General features: G+C 39.5%; 4 protein-coding genes across 5 annotated transcripts; all 4 read right to left on the bottom strand.

Moving 5' to 3' along the window:
• Window positions 1-543: 543 nt before the first annotated feature.
• Window positions 544-5,136, bottom strand: LOC310959343 (hsp90 co-chaperone Cdc37). Its single transcript, XM_083930648.1, has 8 exons — window positions 4,790-5,136; window positions 3,731-4,012; window positions 3,289-3,394; window positions 3,078-3,193; window positions 2,794-2,916; window positions 1,988-2,170; window positions 1,832-1,903; window positions 544-1,644 (listed from the first exon to the last, which is right to left on the bottom strand). The coding sequence occupies exons 1-8, from the start codon at window positions 4,895-4,897 to the stop codon at window positions 1,504-1,506; spliced, it is 1,131 nt and encodes a 376-aa protein (XP_083786774.1). The 5' UTR covers window positions 4,898-5,136; the 3' UTR covers window positions 544-1,503.
• Window positions 5,137-6,608: 1,472 nt separating this feature from the next.
• On the bottom strand, window positions 6,609-7,257 carry cmc4 (C-x(9)-C motif containing 4 homolog). 2 transcript variants are annotated; one of them, XM_083931770.1, is made up of 3 exons: window positions 7,172-7,257; window positions 7,027-7,091; window positions 6,609-6,930 (listed from the first exon to the last, which is right to left on the bottom strand). In XM_083931770.1, exons 2-3 carry the CDS (start codon window positions 7,082-7,084, stop codon window positions 6,800-6,802), a joined length of 189 nt encoding a protein of 62 aa, XP_083787896.1. In that variant the 5' UTR covers window positions 7,085-7,091; window positions 7,172-7,257; the 3' UTR covers window positions 6,609-6,799. The 2 variants fall into 2 exon arrangements, with proteins under 2 accessions (XP_083787896.1, XP_083787897.1); XM_083931771.1 differs by lacking the exon at window positions 7,172-7,257 and having other exon boundaries at window positions 7,027-7,141.
• A 1,072-nt stretch (window positions 7,258-8,329) lies between these two features.
• Window positions 8,330-10,349, bottom strand: LOC310959809 (vascular cell adhesion protein 1-like; the record flags this gene model as incomplete). Its single annotated transcript, XM_083931267.1, has 4 exons — window positions 10,312-10,349; window positions 9,529-9,795; window positions 8,679-9,011; window positions 8,330-8,598 (listed from the first exon to the last, which is right to left on the bottom strand). The coding sequence occupies exons 1-4, from the start codon at window positions 10,322-10,324 to the stop codon at window positions 8,330-8,332; spliced, it is 882 nt and encodes a 293-aa protein (XP_083787393.1). The 5' UTR covers window positions 10,325-10,349.
• Window positions 10,350-12,503: 2,154 nt separating this feature from the next.
• On the bottom strand, window positions 12,504-19,999 carry LOC310959709 (vascular cell adhesion protein 1-like). Its single transcript, XM_083931167.1, has 13 exons — window positions 19,789-19,999; window positions 18,882-19,160; window positions 18,457-18,783; window positions 18,050-18,304; window positions 17,918-17,953; window positions 17,040-17,318; window positions 16,615-16,941; window positions 16,208-16,462; window positions 16,075-16,110; window positions 15,198-15,476; window positions 14,772-15,098; window positions 14,365-14,619; window positions 12,504-14,115 (listed from the first exon to the last, which is right to left on the bottom strand). Exons 1-13 carry the CDS (start codon window positions 19,829-19,831, stop codon window positions 13,958-13,960), a joined length of 2,856 nt encoding a protein of 951 aa, XP_083787293.1. The 5' UTR covers window positions 19,832-19,999; the 3' UTR covers window positions 12,504-13,957.
• Window positions 20,000-20,131: the final 132 nt, after the last annotated feature.

The raw sequence follows: 20,131 nt of genomic DNA, 5'->3' as shown, positions 1-20,131 counted from the left end.
TGGATACTTTTCCAACCATCACATACTAAACCCCCCACAAACATGATTTTAGTGAACAGGTTCATCCAGTTTTTATGTTATAGCCTGGGTCTAACTGTTCATCATTAGATGTCATGATTTTATCATTTCAGCTGACCACTTTTCTTCATCAGCATTTGTTGTTTGATGTAAGATGTCATCTAATATTGCACTGTGCACCTGCCCTTCAGAAGTCTCACACACACTTCATTATAGCAACTATTTCAGACATCTTTGTCAGTGTCATGTCAAACGTTTTATTTGTTCTGCCTGTTGTCATACTAAATGAAGGTTCATCTTTTCTTTCATTTAGTTTGTTTATAAGTTATGGTAGTATCAGTGTGGTGCTTCCAGTCCATCACATACATTCATCTCACACAGAAGTTTGAAAAAAGAGAGATTTTTTCCCCACAATAGCTTCTGGCAGCATATATTATTTGCTGTCTTATTAAGTGATATCCAACATGATGCCTTTGTTGAAGCTTACTATAAAGTTTCTTTTCATTTTTGTTTATTTGAGCTCAAGCTAATTTCAAAAGGAGGCACTCTAACCTTTTAAAATGAAAGCTTTGAAAGCAAAGTTTAGAACCCAACCACACCTATGTAGCACTTTAGGGACTGCTTTTTGTGTTAAACATAGGTTGTTGTCTTTTAACACCTGATGTAAACTGTGATGTTCCGAAGGTCATAGTATATCTATCTATTTACCTACAGTATCAATGAATCTCCATGTAGAGAAAATGTAATTTGTAAATACCAAATTCGTTATTAGAAACCCCATGCAGAGATGCAATCTCTCCAAATTTATAAGCAGTGGTTACCATAGTTACTGGATGGACAATTTTCTTGGGATCTTCCTATGACTCACATATTTGACCTCTAGTTTTATGATTTGAAAAGCCCAGTCACCCACACTTTGAGTTTTTAGAGACAACCACGACACCCTGGTTTTGAGTAGTTGGATATAATTCAACCTTTAGTTAAGCAAGTTTGTAGAAAATGTCACTTTGGGGAAATAACCATATGAATACATTGTTTGCTCAAGCTCTAAACCTTAAAAGTCGAACAAAGGAAAATCTTAAATTTGGAAATGACATTAAAACATCCATCCATCCAATTGATTATATGCACAACCTGAACATGTATAGAATGTTTTTTTAACTATACGACAGCAAAAATGAAGCAGACAGGCATGTGTGCACATACTCCCACACAAACCGACAGGTGTATACAAACTAATGTAAGAATACAGCTTATGATGTCCAAACAATAAAAGACCTAAACACAAGCAGCTGTTTCTTTTCCAAGCAGAAGTTACTTATGCCACGTAGTTGTGCAGATAAGTGAATGCTAATCCTTTAAGCCTCAGCTAAATATTTTAGTTAATTCATTGTTCCATGATTGGCAGACTATTCATACACATAGTGGAGTCGCAATACACCTGGTAAGTACATTTGCAGAAACAAATCATGGGATTATTGTTGGTCATTCCTTCTTAGTTTCTTCCTGTTCCGGTTTCAGCTCCTCATAGGTAGCATCTTCCACTTTTTCATCCCCATCGTCTGTCTTGGAGTTGGGGACCCAGAGCCCTGATTCTATGCACCTCTTCATGTGACCTTTCGCCTCCTAAATTGTATAAAACAAGCACATTTACTAACTGACCTAAAGTAGGTACAAATCACCCATTTGAATCAGGTAACTATTCATTTACATGACTGAAATATGATTCCCAGCAGACTTTATCAGACAAAACAGTCTGTTAGTCTTTTGATAATTAGAAAAACAAATAGTGTATTTTGACAAAGAAACCTACCGTTGGGTCCATTTTGCTAATAGCATCTTGTAGCATTTGGATGTCTTTATCGTCAAAGCATTTCTGCATCTCCTGCAAGTAAGCACGTATTTTTAAGTCATTTTAAAGTGAAAAAGGAAAAGATAAAAGGAGAGTGCTGAGGCTTCTTTAACTTACAGTTGGCAGGGATTCGTACACGTCAACAGGATCTAGCCCTCCAGGTCCTAAGCGCTTTTGTCGTTCCTCTTCCTCATATTCCTTCATGGCCTTTTCGATGCGGATCTTTGCCCTGCCCCGAACCCGCTCCTTAAATGACTCCAACTCATCATTAAAAGCGTCCTGGTACTGCTGATCTGCTGTCTGTGAGGGGACACATCATTTAGTGTGGTAGTGGTGGTCATAAAATGAGCATTTAATTGAACTTTTCAACTTTCATCAATATTTGCATTGATGGTGGTGTTTCCGACAAAGGAATCCTTTAAGTAACTCAGGAATTTAAAGAGTAACCATGACATAAAAGGAGACCTATTAAGACTTTCCTCATTTTCTGTCATGTATGTAATGTTACAATGTCGGATGTTCATATTAAACATGGTCAAACTTCAAATAATGAGGTACACTTATTTCAAAGTAATCCCTGCGAAAACTCTGATTTCAGACCCTTACTGTAGGTCTGAGGTGAAACAGAATTTCAATTTTCAATAAAAGATTGGGAGAGAGAACCAAGCGAGTGAATTCAAGAAATACTGACGATTATATTCTCAAGAAGAAATGATAAAAAAAAACATCGAGACGAAGATGAGTCTGTTACTGGACTAAATTGCCTAATACTGATAGTTCTTCAAACGTAAAGGAAACACAAACAGGAATGTGGAAAACTTCTGTTCTGTCCCCGTTTCCCATCATAGTTCCTGGAGCTCTTGGTCAAACAGAGCTGCATGTTATTACAGTAGATATTGTAAAATTCAAACACAGTTAGTCACCTTAATCTTGGCAAAAAATTGCCGAAAGCATCCACGAGGGTCCACCTTAAGGCTTTTTGCCAATTCTAGAATGAACTGCATGACGATGGTCTGATGAGCCACTTGCTCCATCAATGCATGTTTCTGCAAAAAATGGTAGAAGAATAATGAACATACTTAATGAACACAATGGCTGTGTAAAGAAAGCAATTGGAACAAAAAAAGATACCCGAGTTACAGCCCATAAAACTAACTTGAAACATGAGTTCCCTTAGAATAAATCGTTGGAAGATTGTAGTGTTTACCTCCTCAACTTCAAGGTCAATGCACATGATGACCAGGTAATTGGCAGTCTCTTCACATACTAGATGAGAGTTGTCAGAGAGGTACTTCTGGCTGTCGTCCCAACGTCGCATCATGCCTGTAATAAAGACAGCAATGAAGGACTATTTCTACTTTCTTATAATACCAAGACCCTGTAACATGCATGGGTGACTGGATGTCAGTAATCCATACCAAAATGTTTGATCTGCTTCTCATTTTTCTCCACAAAGGTTTTATGCTTTTGTTCCTTCTCTTCTTCAGTCTCATCAGATGATTCAGGTTTGGCATTGACAACGCTCTATGGAGGACAAACAGTGGTAGAGAATTATCATTACACAATACTGTAACACACACTACTGTCCGATACCTTTAGAGAAAATGTATATCAACTAATGTTCATCCGAAAATTGTAGGAAGAGTCAAAGATACGTATTTTTGGAAGCAACAGACCCAGAGGGGACAACTGAAGCAATAAGCGATATATAGCGTCCATATAGTGCAAAAAAAGTTGATGACAGCCTGGATAATAATGTAGGAGAAATCACCATAGCATACCAATTCAAAGACAGGCTCCAAGTCATGTTTTGTCAGGTGTTTAGGTGTCAACTCTCTAACCCCCCTTTATCTGCCTCACCTTGCTGAAACCCTCTTTGCTGAGGGTGTCGACATTCCATGGCATCTTCTTCTCTTCCCGGTTGAATTCTGCCACCTTCTTCTCCCAGTCCCTTTCCTCCTTTTTCAGTTTCTTCTCCTCGGCCTGGGCTTTGCTCAGCTCTGCTTTGGCATCATCGGTCGATGAACTTGTCAGCTCTTGTACTTTCTTCTGTGCCTCTGTCAGCTTACGCCGGCTTTCACTGAGTGCCTTGTTCAGGTCTTCACCTTTTTTCTTAAAATCATCCATTCGCTCCACACGTGCCTGAAGTTCAAATATTATTACAGTCACATAACAGCCCCAACCACAGGTACAAGGGTTATTATTGTCTCTTTAGGGCAGAGTTCTTCCACGTATTTTTGGCGAAGGACCCCTTAGCTGAAAGAGAGAAAGCAGGGACCCCCTACTACAAATATTGTATTAAATTGAGTTGCACATTAAACTGGGTCTAAGCTATGCCGCCCTGAAGCCTATACACAAGCTTTTAATGGTGTATACAATACTAAGATATAACAACGGTCATTGTTATCATATTCATATATGTATACATCATATGTTAATGTTAAACATACATTTGGAAGGCACATTGAATCCTTCAGCTCAATTGTATCTGTCTATGGCTACCTTGGTGGTTGCCTTGCGGATAAGTCACCAGTTAGCCTATGATTAAAGGTGTGTAAATGTATTTATTTTTTCACAAATCAATCTTTACTAATAATACGTTTCATTCATGTTAATGTATATTTTCAGACCCTGAAGTAACTCTGAGGACCCCTGTTGAAAATCTCTGCTATAGGGAACTGGATGGAGCAAGTGGGGTGGGGTGGAGGTCCACCATTACTGAATTATGGGGATTTCCACCCTCACGTTACTTCTTTATTTATATATGGAACTAATTGCAAAAACATATCGAAGATATTACATACTCAAATATAACTTAATAATTTCCAACTGTATGCACACATTACTAAAGTGAGCACAGGAAACATTAGCTAACGTTAACTGTAACAGTATATTGCACCACAAAATATAAATGTGTACCTGGTGTCTCCATCTGAAGAGGCTGGGTGTGTCGATGTTCGGGTGGGTGTCATCTTCGTCGTCTGATACCTCAATGTGGTCCCACACGCTGTAGTCTATCCGAGACATGATGCCAATGAGAACCTAACGCAAACAGCGTTAGCTTCGGATATGACTCGGCTAAGTTACTGGGCTAAACGAAGCTAACCCTAAATCTCAAATCAAAACAGTAGATAACAAAAAACTCCGCACTTTTTTTTTTTTGAAATATGTATTTCTATTCCTCTAGCTTGGGTGTGTTTAGCCAAGATACGCTTAGATGAACCTACCTAGCGCGGAGGCTAGCAAGAAACTGCTACAGATTTCTAGAAAGAGTTGCTCGTTCTGTTTGGCGTCAGTGCGTCACACGGACGTTACGACGCCGGTGCGTGCTAGTGCCCGTAGCCGCAGGAGCGCGCACACGTTCAGTTAAAGTCTACTTTAATGTCCATGGTTAAAGTGGACCAACTAGCCTACCCTCCTTTTATATTTTTAAATATTCATATTTTAATTTATATTCGACCACTATGGGAAACTTAAAACTGCTGCTGTCAGACTGTACAACCAGCACTACTCCCAGTAGACCACACACACACACCAAAACAATAATTATATATAATGATAATAACTATAATGTTCACCAACTGGGTTCATTTCACAATGTGAAATACTTAGCTCAGGTGAATTCAATCTAAATGTGCAATAGTAATATTTTTACTCTGTGCCTTAGTGTGAATTTAAAATATTGTAAATATCGTTCCTGTTATTCTTGTTCTTTATATTCCCCTGTTATTTTTTTTCTATATTTTCAACAATTTACTGTTTCTTAGTGATGCTTCGTCTATGTTTGCTATCCACTTTGCTGTAAAAAGGAAATGTCCCCTTTGTGGGACTAATAAAGGAATATCTTAACTCAAAAATAAGAAATTGGCAAAAAACAATTAGATTATTTAGGCATTTAGGATTCACTAGTTTAGCAGACCCAATTCTTTTTGTTATTCTTTTCATTATTATTTTTATTATTTCTACATTTAGAAATACATTTTTGACATTGTGTATACCTCTGGAAAGTGTAAGAAAAGTAATGTTTATATGGAATCTTTTCGATTAAAACCAGCTTATGCTTTATTTCAACCAAGTCAAAATTATTATTTATTATAAATTATTATTATTATATATTTAATGACATTTTCTAATTTTATGGGGACATCTGGGAAAACCTAAAATTGACATTATATTTTTTCATTGTCCTGTACACATACTTGCATTGCTGTTCCTTTTTGCCAGTTCGATCAATTTAATGATTTAATCAATATTTTGACTATCTATTTTACAATTCAAATATTTAGAAATGTTTGAAATTGTTTTTCCTGAGGTCACATTGACCCTGTGCATAATGCATGCTACTGTCCTTGATAATGGAAATTACTTTCATTCCAAATATTATAAACACAAAAAAATACTTTCAAATGATATACTTGAAAACACACAAAAAATATCCCCCGATCCAATTTTCGATCAATCTGTAAGATATGTTTTTTTTAAATAAATACACAGAGTAGCATTAAACATTAAAACTTGAGTAACAACTTTGATTATGATAATTTTCTGGATGTATAAATTGCCGGGGTCAAATTGACCCCAAGGATAAAGGGTGTTAGTAAAATTTGAGGCTAACAGGAGGGTGGGCTTACCATGGGTGTGCAGTGCACCTGCAATATTGATATGACTATCTCAGTAGCTCAGTGCTGACAAGCACAAACATGTGCCTCATACTAGGGTGTGGATATAAACAACAAGCCAAAGAAAACAATTATCTTTAATAAATACAACACTTGCCAGCTTACATTATAATGTTCCATTTTATGTTGTGCCAGAGGGGTGTGATGTATTATTACTTTTGAAGCATATGTTACAGTTAATAAAACATTGATACAATGTTTTTTTTCCACCATAATTCGACATCAAACGCATCCTGCAGGGAGCTGTGTGTCACTTCTGATCTCCATGGGGTTTGGAGTCCTTGAACCCGGAGCAGCAGACGGAGTTTCCAGCCTGAGCTTCACAGCACCGCCGCATCTCCCTGATCACATCCTGACACATGCTCTCCACGTATTTGTTAGCTGCAGGAGGAGGGGGACGGAGTTAGCTCGACGATACTGTGGGATTAGCTTTAACAACATAGCCTGTAACGGCATTCAAGTGACCGTTTGCTGTACCTTGTAAACACTGTTGAATTGCACATGCTTGCTTTTGACACGGGTCTTTCTGTGGCATAGCCTTCCTGAAAGGAAACAAGAGGGGGACACTTTCATAAGATGACAATAAATACCAGACACTGCATCACAAAGGACTGACTCCCACCTTTATCAGTCAGGGTAGTTGGCAAGGACGTATTATGCGCAGGATTTAAGGTCGTTCGCTAGTGTTAGCCGCTAAGCTAATTCCACTAATGTTTTGATCATGTGACGGATGGAGAGCCAATCAAATCACCTCTTAGAAAGTGCAACAGCAGCGACATCTGGTGGTCCAAGTGAGAGCTCCACAGACGGTCACATGACAAATTCCACTTATAATAATAATAATCTACATGGAACAAATATATAAATAATTGCTTTGAACAGTACTTGTAGTTTTTCTTTTAAAAGCTTCATATGTAAATAACATTGCTCCGCATGTTAACACCTCATGTCTCCAAGAACGAAATGGAGCTAAATATCAAAACAACTTAAAAAGCTTTTTAAATGGCGAGACTGCACTCCCTATTTAATGTTTTCACTTATGGTGTTGACCCCTGGCATGTTTTGTTTTGTGTAACTTTATGTCATTTATGTTTTCCTGTCCTTCTTTTTAATTTATATTTATTTTTGTAGGCCTATTTCTTCCGGTTACTGTTTATTTGTATCATAATATTAACCGATTTACAATAAAAGGGAGAGAAAAATAGTGTTTTTTAATTTTACTTTTATTCATAAAGATAAGAAAATTAAGAAACAGTTCATATTTACAGTAATGGCCAGCTGGTCTTTAACATTCGCTATTAAATTTCCAGCAACACTAATGATAACGTGTCATCATTGCTATATCATGAGCGACTACACATTTGTAAGGTTACAAAATAACTTCATTAATACCAAAATAAATCTAGCAAAAATATAAATTAGAGACAGGATATCACATGGAGAGCACAAAATTGAACTATACCCTATACCACCAGTCTATCTAACAGAAAACATTCATGTTAAAATACTGACAAATTAAACAGATATCACACATAATATATTCAAATATATTTTTTAAATGATCAAATTCATAGCCAGATCCTCATAAATATCTGTAGAGTCATGAATTCATTGTCAGTTCTGTCTCCAAACTAGCAGCAGTAAAATCCCCTTAGTAGGATTTTCCTTGTATGTCCACTGTGGTCATCTGATCCCATCTCAAGATCTCTTGTTTCAATCACCTTAGTGAAAACAAAAGAAGATGCTGATTAGGAAGCAGTGCATAGAGACGACATGCACTTCAGAGTCCCCTTATACCTTTGGTTTTGGCCTTGACAGTGAACTGCTTGCTCTTCTTCTCCAGTGTATTAGAGGCAGTGCAGGTATAGGTCCCTGGGAGCAGTGAGGAGGAGGTAAGAGCTGCTTCATCCTCCACCCTCTCCTGAATGGGACTGTTGGATTGCCAGCTGTACACAGGTGTGGGGTTTCCTGTGGCGGTGCAGTTCAAGGTAATTTCGGCACCCACTATAAGGTGAACCTCTGGTTCAGGACTCAGAAACATTGGGGGAACTAGAGCAAAGATCACAGGGATTAGATGCACCGTTTCAATTACATTAATAACTCTTTTACAATATAGCTCCACGACTTACAGTACACAGAGGCGTTAAGAGGCTCCGAGGTCACAGTAGGAGGTGGTTGTGGTCCCTCTGGTCCGAGCTCCAGCTCTGCTACGCACCTGTACTGTGCTCCGTTCTCGGCTTTGGTTGGTGTGACCATGAGGATAGAGGACACTTGGACGGGTGAGGAAGATGTGAGTTCAGAGAAGGAGTGGTTATAAACCTCGGTCTGCCCCTTGTACCACCTCAGGGTGAGGTACTGAACAGGAGCAATATTCTGGACCTCGCAGAGCAGCTGGTACTCTTTTCCTTCCACCATCGGGCCAGTGTGGTTTACAGGCCTGATGGTGACGCTATCTGGGGTTTCTAAATGAATAACACACACAATTCATGTAAAACGTCTTTATTTGAGTCTACTATGGAAGCCTGTTTCCTGCAAAAGTTATGAAAAAAGATCCCATAAGGCCTTATAATGACAAACCTTCTCAAAATGATGACTTTGTGTCTCAAAGTTTCTCATTATTTTTGAGATATTAAGTCATTATTACAAGCCACTACAGTTAGACTGGTTTTGTTTTTACCTTGTGTGTGTGTGTGTGTGTGTGTGTGTGTGTGTGTGTGTGTGTGTGTGTGTGTGTGTGTGTGTGTGTGTGTGTGTGTGTGTGTGTGTGTGTGTGTGTGTGTGTGTGTGTGTGTGTGTGTGTGTGTGTGTGTGTGTGTGTGTGTGTGTGTGTGTGTTTCTGAGGCTACTAACCTATTGTGCTATTTTGAGAAAGTTTGTCTTTGTGATGACTTACAGGGTCATTTTTCTATCACATTGGCAAAAATGGACTTCCATAGCAATCGATTTCCATTCTGTGTATGAAAACGGGAGTGAACTCACTGTAGAGGACAAGGTTGAGCTTTTCTTCACACTGCCTTGGAGCCGTGAAAAACACACCATAACAAATGGGCTCCTCTATCCAATCAATGAGACTGTCTACCTTCCACTGCACAGACATGTCTTGTTGAGTGTGTGCAGCACTGATGGCCGATTCCCAACCCAGGACGCGTACCGGGCGAGCGGCCTCACAGCTGACGGACACCGGCTCCCCAAAGCCCACCACGACCCTGGAGGGTTTGAGGATTAGGGAGCAACCCTCACCTGACACTGAAACACACAGCAGCAGTCATCATCACTAAAGCCAGTGTCATCATCATCACTTTCTAACCGCTTATAGCACATCTTTAGTATACAAGCAGGCTGCAGCTATTATGTAACCCTGTTAGTCTATAACACACGGGGAAACCGCAAGCAATCAGGAATTGGCTAATCTTTCTAAAATACACCCGTGTATATTATGTTATTTATCTTGCTTAGCATTTATTTAAATGCATCTCTACACCATAGCCGGTCATAATTGTAGTTGCGGAATATCCAAACACAAACAGGCTACAAAAATCTGAAATATCCACGATACTAATCATAATGGTCTGATTGCGCTTCCGTGTCTCTCAAAGGAAAATGAATTAATGTTTTAGCGTATTGTTGTTCTGATAATCTTTACCATATTAATATTATCACCGACTATAGGCCATAGTTTGCCTGCTACACCACCATTTACACAAGACAATTACCGCATCAAACATTATCTATAACGCCTACAAGTAGGAATAAACATCTTACCCGAGGAAAGCATGCAAAGCGTCAGGATCCATTCAAACAAGTTGTTTCCCATGTTATTTTCTGCACTGAGCCGTCGATTAATGGACGAGAGAGAGAGAGAGAGAGAGAGAGAGAGAAAATTCCAACTTGAACAAGCTTGGCAACTCTGCAGGGAACTATGTTGGAACAAAAGGGCCCCCTTCATCCCAGCTGACTTTGGGGGTGGGGGGTAAAAGGGAAAGAGGGAAATTTAACAGGTGGCAGGCCTCTGAAAAACACAGCTAAATCCTTTGTACTGCACTGATCTTATAACCATTTGAGCAGGAAATTACAAGCCTACAAACACCACAACAACCAGGGATACTATACAATATCATAGGAGTACAGTACACAGTAATAATATTGTGTTTGGAATATTAATGATTTATAATTAATAGCATGATCAAGTTTAAATATACTTTAGTAGCCCAAACCTTCCTATCCTCTCTAAACTGAATGGATAACCTTTGACCCATGTAAATATAGACATAAATGTGGACTGTATTATTCTTATTATCTATTATATTAAGTCATCAGTCATGAGATTAATGTTTTTATCTCTACATTCCAGCTTTAGGTGTGATCCTGTTATGTTTCAAATCAACAATTTAATCTGTTTCGTTGTCCAATCATGACTGGCTGTGAACAAAAGCATGGGTTCTGCTTTGTGAAATCCCAGCAGGCAGGAGTATTGGTGCAGCATGTAGCTTGTAAGTCTCACACTGTGACCAGAATGCTACACAGCACATCCGCTCTGCCCGCAACGGCAGTGCAAAGTGAGCGAGTAGTTTTTTTTGGTGAATTCATGGAGAGCACAGCTGGGAATCTCAATGTACAGATTTCACTTCATGCCCGCATCACTGCTCTCTCTTTGAGTTCTCTAGAGAAATATGTTAAGCTTGTGTGTCTATATTAAAACTTTTTTTTTTTTAAACTCCATGACAAATTGAGCAATATCCACTCTGCCAGGTTGTTATAGCAACACAGTCAGAGCTTACACAAACAGTGCTTTCTGGCAAAAACCTTTAGTGGGAATGACAGGGACTGAACATAAAGAACATGCTTTTAGAAAAATAGTTTTATATTGGCAACCGGCAGGATAACAAATGCTCTCCTTTACATTCACTTTGTGCAGGACTAATTAGTATGGCAGCCTTAGCACTCTATAATGTAAGACAGACTGAAAGGGAGAGAGAGAGAGATTGAAAGAGACAGAGAGAGGTCCAAAGGGTTGACAAAAGGTGGCAGTGAAACAAAGTAATGAAAGACACTGGTTTGACTTTGCCTAAATCAGTATTCTGCCTAAGGATGTCACTGACCGAGAAGTTGACTTAAAAGCACACAATGCATAAGATTTTAAGTTGTATTCCCTTTAAATAAGCTCTCTATCTAACTTTCCCTTTTTCAATTAACTAGCGCAGTGCCCATTTGGATCAGGCCCATTGTTTGGCTCCTGGTGCAGCGTTCTCGAGAAACGCTGATACAATTGCCTTCAATTTTGATGCTGCACTCCTTTGCGTCCTCAGCAACACATCTGCCAAGTGTAAAGTCGATTCAATGAACGCTTTTTGAGACACATGAAGGACAATCATACAAACACATTCATTCCTTTATAGTGAGATGATGCCGCTACAGCATCATCATCATTGGCCAAATGGAACCAAATTTGCCACGTCCACTGATCATTTCTACATGTTCACCAAATTTGGTTGCAGGAGCACAAAGCGTCCAGGAGATATGACATTTGATGTTATATAAGCCCTGTCCGCAGGCAAAAGTTTGAGGGCCAGCTGTAGCAAAACTATATAAAAGAAATCCATAAATGTCCCTTTTTTCCAGCTTGGTTTAGAGAAAATTTGTAGGAGGAATAACAGAAATTTTTACGAAAATGGGTGTGGCTTTTATGGATTTGTCTGGACACAGAATCCAAGAAAAAATATGTTTCTGAGACTTACGGTTCAAAAGTTACAGGCCAAACTGCACCAAATTCAACACAGAGCACATCAGTGGGTACAGCATAATCAAATGTGAAGTAGATCGGACGAATGATTCTCGAGATATGCAAATTACAGACAGAAAGACAGACGCACACAGAGATTCCTCGCTCTTTACATAGTTAGATTCAACTTTCACAATAACATAGGTGTACAAATGGAAATCAGCATGTTGTACCTTTTTAATGGATCTTCAAACAAAGTGTCCAACACATGATTTAGTGGCTCGTATTCATGTCATTTCAGTAAAATATCTGATTGACTTCTCATAGCAAATTGTAGGCACATCGCAAAAATGGCATGGTCAGTCTTTTTTCAGTGCAAAAATAATTCAAAACTTCCAGAGCTGCACCAGAATATATATATAAAAAAATAAAAATTATTTTACAGAACATGTAATCAGCACAAAGTATGTAAACAATAATAATAAAAAGTAGTACTACTGTACCAGCATTGTGCCTGATTGCAGTGTTTAGTGCACCCTGGAGTAATTAGTGTAGCTGTGTTATAGTGTTTGGAAAGTATGTAGTGAAAAATTTACCTGAGTGGATAAAAACAACATGCAGAGCTTCAGTTTTGTCCTAAAATGTGGTGTGGCTTGTGAGAATGAATAAAGCATAATTAACAAGGCAATAATGAAAGCAATAAGGCACAATAGCTGTTGATTCAGTGCCATTAAGGAGAACACATCCATGCATCCCCTGTGATGTACCATCAGACAGTAATAAAAAAAAAAAATAGACCTTTTCTAGAGGATTGCAGCTACTGACTGACCATAAGCACACCCTAAGCGTTAGCATTTTGGCCACTTGGAGGCAGTAGTACTCTACAGCAAGCTGACAAACCCACTGTCCTGACCTATTATGGCCTTAAGAATATGTTATGTATAGTATCTAATATATATATTCTATTTTCAGCTCTGCTTTAGTATAGACATGTTAACTTTTCCATGTTCATATTTTATGGGTTTATCTGAATTGTTGCTAGAGACATCTTCCTGCTTATTCAATATCGATGAGAGCGGCTAAAACTGAATCATACAACAATTGTGCAAGCCATAAAGCCAAAACAAGGAGCTTGAAAAAAAGGAGATAAAAAAGCTCAATAGAGCTGCAGAGTTTGATGTTAATGCTCCTGGGTTAAACAGTAATTGGATTCAGTCAGTGCGTTTGCATGCACCCAGGTAACCAGGTTACAGTCAGCTTTTTACATGTGCACTTGTGCAAAACACAAACTTCAGACAGGGAAGGTATTGCTGTGACAGCAGAGCGGTAGGATGAAAGGAGAAACCTGCTGCATGTAAACACAGACTTATATCCCAGTGCATATAAATGTGTCCTCTGATTACCCGTGGGGCTTCTCTAAGTAACCTGATTTATCGAATGCATGTCAATGTACCGTTTGTAAATATAACAATGTTAATCAGTGGAGCTTTAAAGACAGCTGGAGGGATTATCCACTCTTAAAGCTACAGCAGCCAAGCATGAGCAGAAGTCCACGAACAGAGCATGCAGAGCAGATCATGCCCCTAGGCCTTTATGTGACATGACACTGATATGCTTATCCATCCACAAAAAAACAAAAAACATAATGCAAAATATGCCATGCAAAATTGAATTTAAAAAAAGTCAACCTCATATGATTTCTGATGAGGTGGGCCGTCCTTTTTGATAGCTGCCATTGCTAAAAGAAAATGTCCCTTGAGGTGTCAGAGTTAAAATACCGGCAACGAGGAGCACGACTCCCAGGCACAAAAATCCTCCCAACAAGGCTCCAAAGGTTGTGCGATTCCCTGTGGGAGATGAGAGTTTGTGTTACATTCTCTCTCAGCTCATCGGTCTTGCAACAGAAGACTTTCTCTGTTTGTGATAAACCACACAACCCAAGATAAAGATTAAAACAAAGAACACAGCCATTAAAATCCCAGCAGTGGTCCCAGGGTGACTACCTGATGGAGAACAACAGCATGAAGAAATTATCAAATAATTATCACTCACATAACAAACTGAGAAAGGTAATGATGTTTGTAACAATATCTTACTTGCAGCTTCGATCACAGTGAAATATTTGGTCCTGGTGCCCTGGGTATTAGACGCGGTGCATTTATAGGTCCCTGGAAGCTGATCGGATGGGATCCAAATGGGTTGATTCTCACTTTGGTTCGGTTCTACTGATTGTGGGAAATGCCAGCTGTACCTCGGCACTGGGTTTCCTGTAGCGTTGCAATCTAAAGGTATGTCAGTACCAGCTGAGAGTTCCAGAGTCTCATTCTCAGGCTTGGTGAAGGTTGGTGAGTCTGAGGAAATACATGAAATGAAAACACGAACATAGAGAGAAAACAAAGAGAGATTAATACACAATCAGATAAAGGAAAAGAAAAAACGTCCAATAATCTCTTACAAATCCAACAACTGTGATGGTTAAATCGAGATGGCATTAAGAACTTACACAGTACAATCACTTCATGTGACTTTGATTGGATCTTTGGAAGATTTGGTACTGGCGGCCAAAAGTCCAGCTGTGCTTCACACCAGATCTGAGTTCCATTATCACCTCTTTGGGCTTTCAGATTGAAGACAGATGATGTATCGACTGCAGTTAGACTAGAATCGACAAATGTCTCAGTGTGGATTATCTCATGTCCTTTGTGCCAGTGCACGGAGAGGTTCCTCACTGGTGCAACATTAAGAATGTCACACTGCATGCGGTACTTCTCACCCTCTACCATGGGGCCAATTTCACTTGGCTGAGACATGGACACGCTGTCTGGAGTTTCTGTGTATACGAAAAAAAAGTGTCAAAATGTTTATCAAAAACTATCCAACACCAGATCTACTGAAAGATCAAAAACGAGTGAAGTTAAGGGCTACTTACTGTAAACAGTGATTTGTAGGGTTTGCATACACTGTTCGCCATCAAGGAGATTGAGGAAGCAAAGTGGCTCTAAATTCCAGTCTTTCACAGAATCTACTTCTAAGGAAACAGAAGAGACGTCACGTTGAAGTCCTGTGCCTTTGCCGTATGTGGACTCCCATCCCATTGATTCACTCTGGTCTGATAGTGAGCTGCAGGTGACAGAGAAGGGGTCTCCAAATCCCACCACAACTCGAGGAGGGCTCAGCTCCAAAGCACAGGGGGAATTCATATGCTTTCCTAGAAGTACACAGTATGTATTATAGCTTACAGTACAAACAGTTGTGTACAAAACAGTGTTTTACACAGATTTATAGAAAAAGTCTGGATTTTGACCCTGCAAAGGCTCATGGGACACTATGGGTTACAGAGCTACAAAACAGTACTTGTGATAGGTTATATAAAAACTAACATTGGCACAGTGTAAATATTATCCTACCTGTAAAACTGCATTTACACTAATAATACGTGGGACCCCGTTCTTCTCGTTTATTCTAAAGCTTTGAAAATCATTCCAAGTTTTTATAATAAACACAGCAATAATATTCATAACAATCAAAAATATTTGTCTTGTTGACTACAAATCCATGTCTTGTGCAGCCCTCTTGGGAAAATAACTAAGGCTACTAAAGTTTCCACAGAAGTTAGGGTTGTGCAACTGCCAAACACGATAGGATCTACAGAAACATGATCCCCAGTGATACAAAGCAAACAGATATGATCATCGGGTTTAGGCAAACATTGGGCACAGGCCGAAGAGTCGGCGCCGTAATATTCAAACTATCAACTTTCTCTTTGTGATAAACCACACATCCCAAGATTAAAACAAAGAACACACCCATTAAAATCCCAGCAGTGGTCCCAGGGTGACTACCTGATGGAGAAAAAAAAAAAGCATGAAGAAATGATCAAATAATTATCACTCACATAACAAACTGAGAAAGGTAATGATGTTTGTTACAATATCTTACTTGCAGCTTTGATCACAGTGAAATATTTGGTCCTGGTGCCCTGGCTATTAGACGCGGTGCATTTATAGGTCCCTGGAAGCTGATTGGACAGGGTCAAAGTGGGTTGATTCTCACTTTGGTTCGGTTCTACTGATTGTGGGAAATGCCAGCTGTACATCGGCACTGGGTTTCCTGTAGCGTTGCAATCTAAAGTTATGTCAGTGCCAGCTGAGAGTTCCAGAGTCTCATTCTCAGGCTTGGTGAAGGTTGGTGAGTCTGAGGAAATACATGAAATGAAAACACGAACATAGAGAGAAAACAAAGAGGGATTAATACACAATCAGATAAAGGAAAAGAAAAAACGTCCAATAATCTCTTACAAATCCAACAACTGTGATGGTTAAATCGAGATGGCATTAAGAACTTACACAGTACAATCACTTCATGTGACTTTGATTGGATCTTTGGAAGATTTGGTAATGGCGGCCAAAAGTCCAGCTGTGCTTCACACCAGATCTGAGTTCCATTATCACCTCTTTGGGCTTTCAGATTGAAGACAGATGATGTATCGACTGCAGTTAGACTAGAATCGACAAATGTCTCAGTGTGGATTATCTCATGTCCTTTGTGCCAGTGCACAGAGAGGTTCCTCACTGGTGCAACATTAAGAATGTCACACTGCATGCGGTACTTTTCACCCTCTACCATGGGGCCAATTTCACTTGGCTGAGACATGGACACGCTGTCTGGAGTTTCTGTGTATACGAAAAAAAGTGTCAAAATGTTTATCAAAAACTATCCAACATCAGATCTACTGAAAGATCAAAAACGAGTGAAGTTATGGGCTACTTACTGTAAACAGTGATTTGTAGGGTTTGCATACACTGTTCGCCATCAAGGAGATTGAGGAAGCAAAGTGGCTCTAAATTCCAGTCTTTCACAGAATCTACTTCTAAGGAAACAGAAGAGACGTCACGTTGAAGTCCTGTGCCTTTGCCGTATGTGGACTCCCATCCCATTGATTCACTCTGGTCTGATAGTGAGCTGCAGGTGACAGAGAAGGGGTCTCCAAATCCCACCACAACTCGAGGAGGGCTCAGCTCCAAAGCACAGGGGGAATTCATATGCTTTCCTAGAAGTACACAGTATGTATTATAGCTTACAGTACAAACAGTTGTGTACAAAACAGTGTTTTACACAGATTTATAGAAAAAGTCTGGATTGTGAAGCTGCAAAGGCTCATTTGACACAGTGGGTTACAGAGCTACAAAACATTACTTGTGATAGGTTATATAAAAACTAACATTGGCACAGTGTAAATATTATCCTACCTGTAAAACTGCATTTACACTAATAATACGTGGGACCCTGTTTATCTCGGTTATTCTAAAGCTTTGAAAATCATTCCAAGTTTTTATAATAAACACAGCAATAATATTCATAACAATCAAAAAATATTTGTCTTGTTGACTACAAATCCATGTCTTGTGCCGCCGTCTTGGGAAAATAACTAAGGCTACTAAAGTTTCCACAGAAGTTAGGGTTGTGCAACTGCCAAACACGATAGGATCTACAGAAACATGATCCCCAGTGATACAAAGCAAACAGATATGATCATCGGGTTAAGGCAAACATTGGGCACAGGCCGAAGAGTCGGCGCCGTAATATTCAAACTATCAACTTTCTCTTTGTGATAAACCACACATCCCAAGATTAAAACAAAGAACACACCCATTAAAATCCCAGCAGTGGTCCCAGGGTGACTACCTGATGGAGAAAAAAAAAAGCATGAAGAAATGATCAAATAATTATCACTCACATAACAAACTGAGAAAGGTAATGATGTTTGTTACAATATCTTACTTGCAGCTTTGATCACAGTGAAATATTTGGTCCTGGTGCCCTGGCTATTAGACGCGGTGCATTTATAGGTCCCTGGAAGCTGATTGGACAGGGTCAAAGTGGGTTGATTCTCACTTTGGTTCGGTTCTACTGATTGTGGGAAATGCCAGCTGTACATCGGCACTGGGTTTCCTGTAGCGTTGCAATCTAAAGTTATGTCAGTACCAGCTGAGAGTTCCAGAGTCTCATTCTCAGGCTTGGTGAAGGTTGGTGAGTCTGAGGAAATACATGAAATGAAAACACGAACATAGAGAGAAAACAAAGAGAGATTAATACACAATCAGATAAAGGAAAAGAAAAAACGTCCAATAATCTCTTACAAATCCAACAACTGTGATGGTTAAATCGAGATGGCATTAAGAACTTACACAGTACAATCACTTCATGTGACTTTGATTGGATCTTTGGAAGATTTGGTAATGGCGGCCAAAAGTCCAGCTGTGCTTCACACCAGATCTGAGTTCCATTATCACCTCTTTGGGCTTTCAGATTGAAGACGGATGATGTATCGACTGCAGTTAGACTAGAATCGACAAATGTCTCAGTGTGGATTATCTCATGTCCTTTGTGCCAGTGCACAGAGAGGTTCCTCACTGGTGCAACATTAAGAATGTCACACTGCATGCGGTACTTCTCACCCTCTACCATGGGGCCAATTTCACTTGGCTGAGACATGGACACGCTGTCTGGAGTTTCTGTATATATGAAAAAAAGTGTCAAAATGTTTATCAAAAACTATCCAACATCGGATCTACTGAAAGATCAAAAACGAGTGAAGTTAAGGGCTACTTACTGTAAACAGTGATTTGTAGGGTTTGCATACACTGTTCGCCATCAAGGAGATTGAGGAAGCAAAGTGGCTCTAAATTCCAGTCTTTCACAGAATCTACTTCTAAGGAAACAGAAGAGACGTCACGTTGAAGTCCTGTGCCTTTGCCGTATGTGGACTCCCATCCCATTGATTCACTCTGGTCTGATAGTGAGCTGCAGGTGACAGAGAAGGGGTCTCCAAATCCCACCAATACTCGAGGAGGGCTCAGCTCCAAAGGACAGGAGGAACTCACAAGCTTTCCTAGAAGTACACAGTATGTATTATAGCTTACAGTACAAACAGTTGTTTTTTTACACAGATTTATAGAAAAAGTCTGGATTGTGAAGCTGCAAAGGCTCATTGGACACAGCGGGTTACAGAGTGTTTTTAAAAGCAGAACTTGTGATAGGTTAAACTAACATTGGCACAGTGTAAATACAGCAGCCTTCCTGTAAAACTGCATTTACATTAACAATGTGGAACAATTTAATTGCTGGTGCTTTTAAGCATTGGAAATCTTTTTTAAACAGAGGTTGTTTTTTTTTTTTTTTACAATAAACAGTAATAATATTCATAACAATCAAAATAATATATACTTGTTGAATACAAATCCATGTCTTGAGCTTCCCTCTTGGGAAAATGACTAAGTCTGCTCAAGTTTCCACAGAAGTTAGGGTTGCGCAACTACCAAACACGATAGGATCGATGCAACCAGGATCCCCAGTGATACAAACCAAACACACATTTGATCATCAGGTTTAGGCAAATGATGGGCGTTGGCCGAAGAGTCGGCGCTGTAACGTTCAAATCAACAAGGCACAATTTGGGGACTAACTTGCAACGTCAATGATTAACAAGCACACACCACAGACAATAGAGTAAACGCTACCTGCCCACGCTACCAAGCCGCTGCATATGAAGAACCACTTCATGATCTCGCCCGCGGGTCAACCAGAAACACTCGAAACACCGTTGCGACTGAATGCAATTTAAAAATGGTCCAAGTTGATCTTATTTCCAACTCCGCGTCCCTCGATGTGCAGCACTTTTCCTTTCACCCTTAAGTCAGAAAGTCCCGAAACGTAAACCTCTGTGATGCATTAACGTGCTCCTCGTAAACTCAATGACGTTAGTCGGAAGTAAACGGGACATTCCCATGGATCAGGCCGGCTGAATCATGCCATTTGGATTGTGCAACTGTTCAAAATGAAACTTCAATTTTTGTTGGGACT

This window comes from Echiichthys vipera (genome assembly GCF_963691815.1).
Source record: "Echiichthys vipera genome assembly, chromosome: 17".
Taxonomy (NCBI): Eukaryota; Metazoa; Chordata; class Actinopteri; order Perciformes; family Trachinidae; genus Echiichthys; species Echiichthys vipera.
The sequence above is the reverse complement of the archived record's forward strand: the minus strand, read 5'-3'. Positions and strand labels throughout refer to the sequence as shown.

Coding starts and splice junctions, on each gene's coding strand:
- LOC310959343 (XM_083930648.1), bottom strand. CDS start 4,897: ATGTCTCGGATAGACTACAGCGTGTGGGACCACATTGAGGTATCAGAC. Junction 3,395..3,730: donor GCAAAGAGGGTTTCAGCAAG/GTGAGGCAGATA, acceptor TGTCCTCCATAG/AGCGTTGTCAATGCCAAACC. Junction 1,904..1,987: donor TGTACGAATCCCTGCCAACT/GTAAGTTAAAGA, acceptor GCTTACTTGCAG/GAGATGCAGAAATGCTTTGA.
- LOC310959709 (XM_083931167.1), bottom strand. CDS start 19,831: ATGAAGTGGTTCTTCATATGCAGCGGCTTGGTAGCGTGGGCAG. Junction 17,319..17,917: donor CACTGCTGGGATTTTAATGG/GTGTGTTCTTTG, acceptor GTGTACTTCTAG/GAAAGCATATGAATTCCCCC. Junction 16,463..16,614: donor ACATGAAGTGATTGTACTGT/GTAAGTTCTTAA, acceptor GTATTTCCTCAG/ACTCACCAACCTTCACCAAG.
- cmc4 (XM_083931770.1), bottom strand. CDS start 7,084: ATGCCACAGAAAGACCCGTGTCAAAAGCAAGCATGTGCAATTCAACAG. Junction 6,931..7,026: donor AATTCAACAGTGTTTACAAG/GTACAGCAAACG, acceptor CTCCTCCTGCAG/CTAACAAATACGTGGAGAGC.